Here is a 2588-nt window from a genome sequence, read left to right as displayed (position 1 = left end):
CATCTGAACCTAAGTTACTTGCACTTTTAATACCTTCTGCATGACTCAAAAATGCAGCTGCAGTTACATTTCCTCTACCACTCAGCTCAGCTGCATCTAGCTAAACAATTTTAAATGTTAAGGAATAATTTCCACACGAGGTAGGTGTGTAAACAGAATTACAATGCTTTCCATCTCTGTGCTTTATCCACAGAGCTCCTAAAGTCTGTCATCACTCTGACCACACAGTTACAAGATTGTCAGCATTTTTTGTTATAAACATTTCTAGAGATTTAAATCAAGGCAGTAAAATGTACTCTAGGTTGACTGAAAGGTCTTGGTTCAGGAGATAGCACAGCCATTGTTTATGGTATTTTAAGTTAATAAGTTCTGGCCTCTGATACTTGTTGCAGTCCTTACCAATTTAATAGGAGTTTAGTGCGTGTCACCAAGAGCAGAAATTTGCCCTAAGAAAGGCAGGGGAGGGGAAGGAGAGAGGAAAGACAGTTATCTAGACATTTGTTTTAATCTTAGAAAACATCTGAAAATTGAACTTTGACTTAGAATTTAAGCTTAAATCCTAAGAGGGACTCAATGCCTTCAATTGCATGGACTTCATAGTATGAAACTAACTTTTGATGTCACTTGAAAAAAATAGGAGAGTGATGTTCAACATTTAGCTACAATAAGGGGTAGAAGCACAGTGAAGTGAAATGGATCATAACTGGTTCCTCTACAGTCAGTTCTTTTGCTACAAGCTTGCACCAAATTCCTGCCTCCTTCTACAAAGGGAAGAACTTATGCACCTGAGGATGGAGGGCTCTTTGATGAGTATCTGTGGCCGCTCGGGGGCTGGTGCAATATTTAAAGCAGCAACTCAGATATGTAACTAGTCATCAAGAACCAGGCAGGGACCTCCAGAGGTCATCTAATCCAGCCTCCTTCCTGAGGCAGCATTACCCCTATCCAAACCACCCCATACAAACCATAATCTAAACTCTACCTGGAAGGCATAATACAGCCACGAGAGTGAAGATACATAACAAAATCACTGTAAGGTGGAAAATACAAGTAAAACTCCTGTCAGCTTAAGTAGACAAAGTTCTTTGGGTAAATGTGATATCTTTTATTAAACTAAATAGTTGGAAAAACTGTTCTTTGCAAGCTTTCAGGTACAAGCACCCTTCTTCAGGGAGAGGGAAGAAGGATCTTTGTACCCAAAAACTTGCAAAGAACAATTTTTCCAGCTATTTAGTTGATCTAATACAGTGGTCTCCAACCTTTGGCATTTAAAAGCAACCCAAGATCTACCGTGAGCCACCACCCCTCTGCCCCTGCCCAGCAGATAAGTCTGTGAGGAAGGAAGGGTGGGGCAGATCTACGCAGAGGGAGAAAAAAATATTTGGGGGTTCACCTCCCCAGCAGGTAAGTCCCACTCAACTTACCCCTGGTCCTGCCTCTGTGGTACTCTCCCTCACCGCAAGGGCCTCGATCTAGACCCTGCCCCTTCCCTCCCCCACGGACTGACCTTCTGGGCTGGGGCCATGTGCGACTGGTGCCTCTGGGGGGGCACCAGCAGCTGACTGCCAACCGGGGGTCCTCCAGCAGCCAATTGCAGACCCTGGAAGCACCACCGGCAAAACCAGAAGTGCTGCTGGTGCTTCTTGGGGGGGGCACTGGCTGGCACTCCCCATGCCCGGGCTGGAAAGCTCCAATCTCGAGGGGGCACTTGCCCCTCCTACATGTCACCTATGCCTGGGGTGCATACATGCATGCATGTGGGCACTCAGCCCCCACCCCAGTCTTGGATCGACTCCAAGAGGCTCCACAATCTATCGGTGGATTGAGATCCACTGGTTACTGACCACTGGTCTAACAAAAGACATCACATTTACCCAAAGAACCGTGTCTGCCTGTGTCCTTAGACCAACACGGCTACAACCAGCACCCCTGTCAACAGAAGTGAATCTTGCATCCCCCAAGAACACAGCAGAGGCGCAGCATCCTCCCCTGCGTCTCAATCGCCACTAACACTCCTGCGCTGAAAAAGCTAAGAACGGAGGGATGTAACTCAGCCTGGCGATGGTTCAGGACACAGCCGAAAGGCAAGGATGGTTATACTACCTTGAAGGGAGGCCTAAGGAAGGGCCCGAAAGCTTCTCTAATGGCAAGCCCGAATCTAGCGGGTCCAATAGGACAAGAAGTCCTTGCCTCTGGTTCCTAGGCATGCCAGGAGCCAGCCTGAAGGGGCAAAGAGAGGGGGCTGTGCCCAGCTCAGGCTGGAGTGCCCGGCTCAAGGAAGACTGGGCAGGAGTGAGGGGGGTGGTGAGCTGCATTCCAGGGCTCCCGGGAGCAGCTCTGCCGGCGGCCCCAGGAGGGTGGCAGCGAGGCCCCAGCTGCCCACTGCCCCCAGCCCGCCCGCGCAGCTCCCGCACCTCCTGCACGGCGTGGCGCAGCTTGTGCTGCGTGTCCTCCATGAGCTCCTCCACCTCGCGGAACATCTCGCTCAGGCTGGCCTCCTCGCGGGGGAAGCTCGGCTCCTCGGCCCCCGCGGGCGCCGCCCAGGCGGCGCCCAGCAGCAGGGGCAGCAGCAGCAGCAGCCGCCGCCG

General features: G+C 50.9%; 1 protein-coding gene across 1 annotated transcript in view; it reads right to left on the bottom strand.

The window, feature by feature from the left end:
• Positions 1-2580, bottom strand: part of DKK3 (dickkopf WNT signaling pathway inhibitor 3) — a 45379-nt gene extending 42799 nt beyond the window's left edge. Inside the window, exon 1 of the mRNA XM_019519571.1 lies at positions 2415-2580. Within this exon, the coding sequence (XP_019375116.1) occupies positions 2415-2480 (66 nt within the window). The 5' untranslated portion in view covers positions 2481-2580. The remainder of the gene's footprint in view (positions 1-2414) is intronic.
• Between the last annotated feature and the right edge of the window lie 8 nt (positions 2581-2588).

The sequence above is a fragment of the Gavialis gangeticus genome, unplaced genomic scaffold, assembly GCF_001723915.1.
Source record: "Gavialis gangeticus isolate Ggan-Ray unplaced genomic scaffold, GavGan_comp1, whole genome shotgun sequence".
In the NCBI taxonomy this organism is placed as follows: Eukaryota; Metazoa; Chordata; order Crocodylia; family Gavialidae; genus Gavialis; species Gavialis gangeticus.
This window is presented reverse-complemented; position numbering and strand designations above follow the sequence as displayed.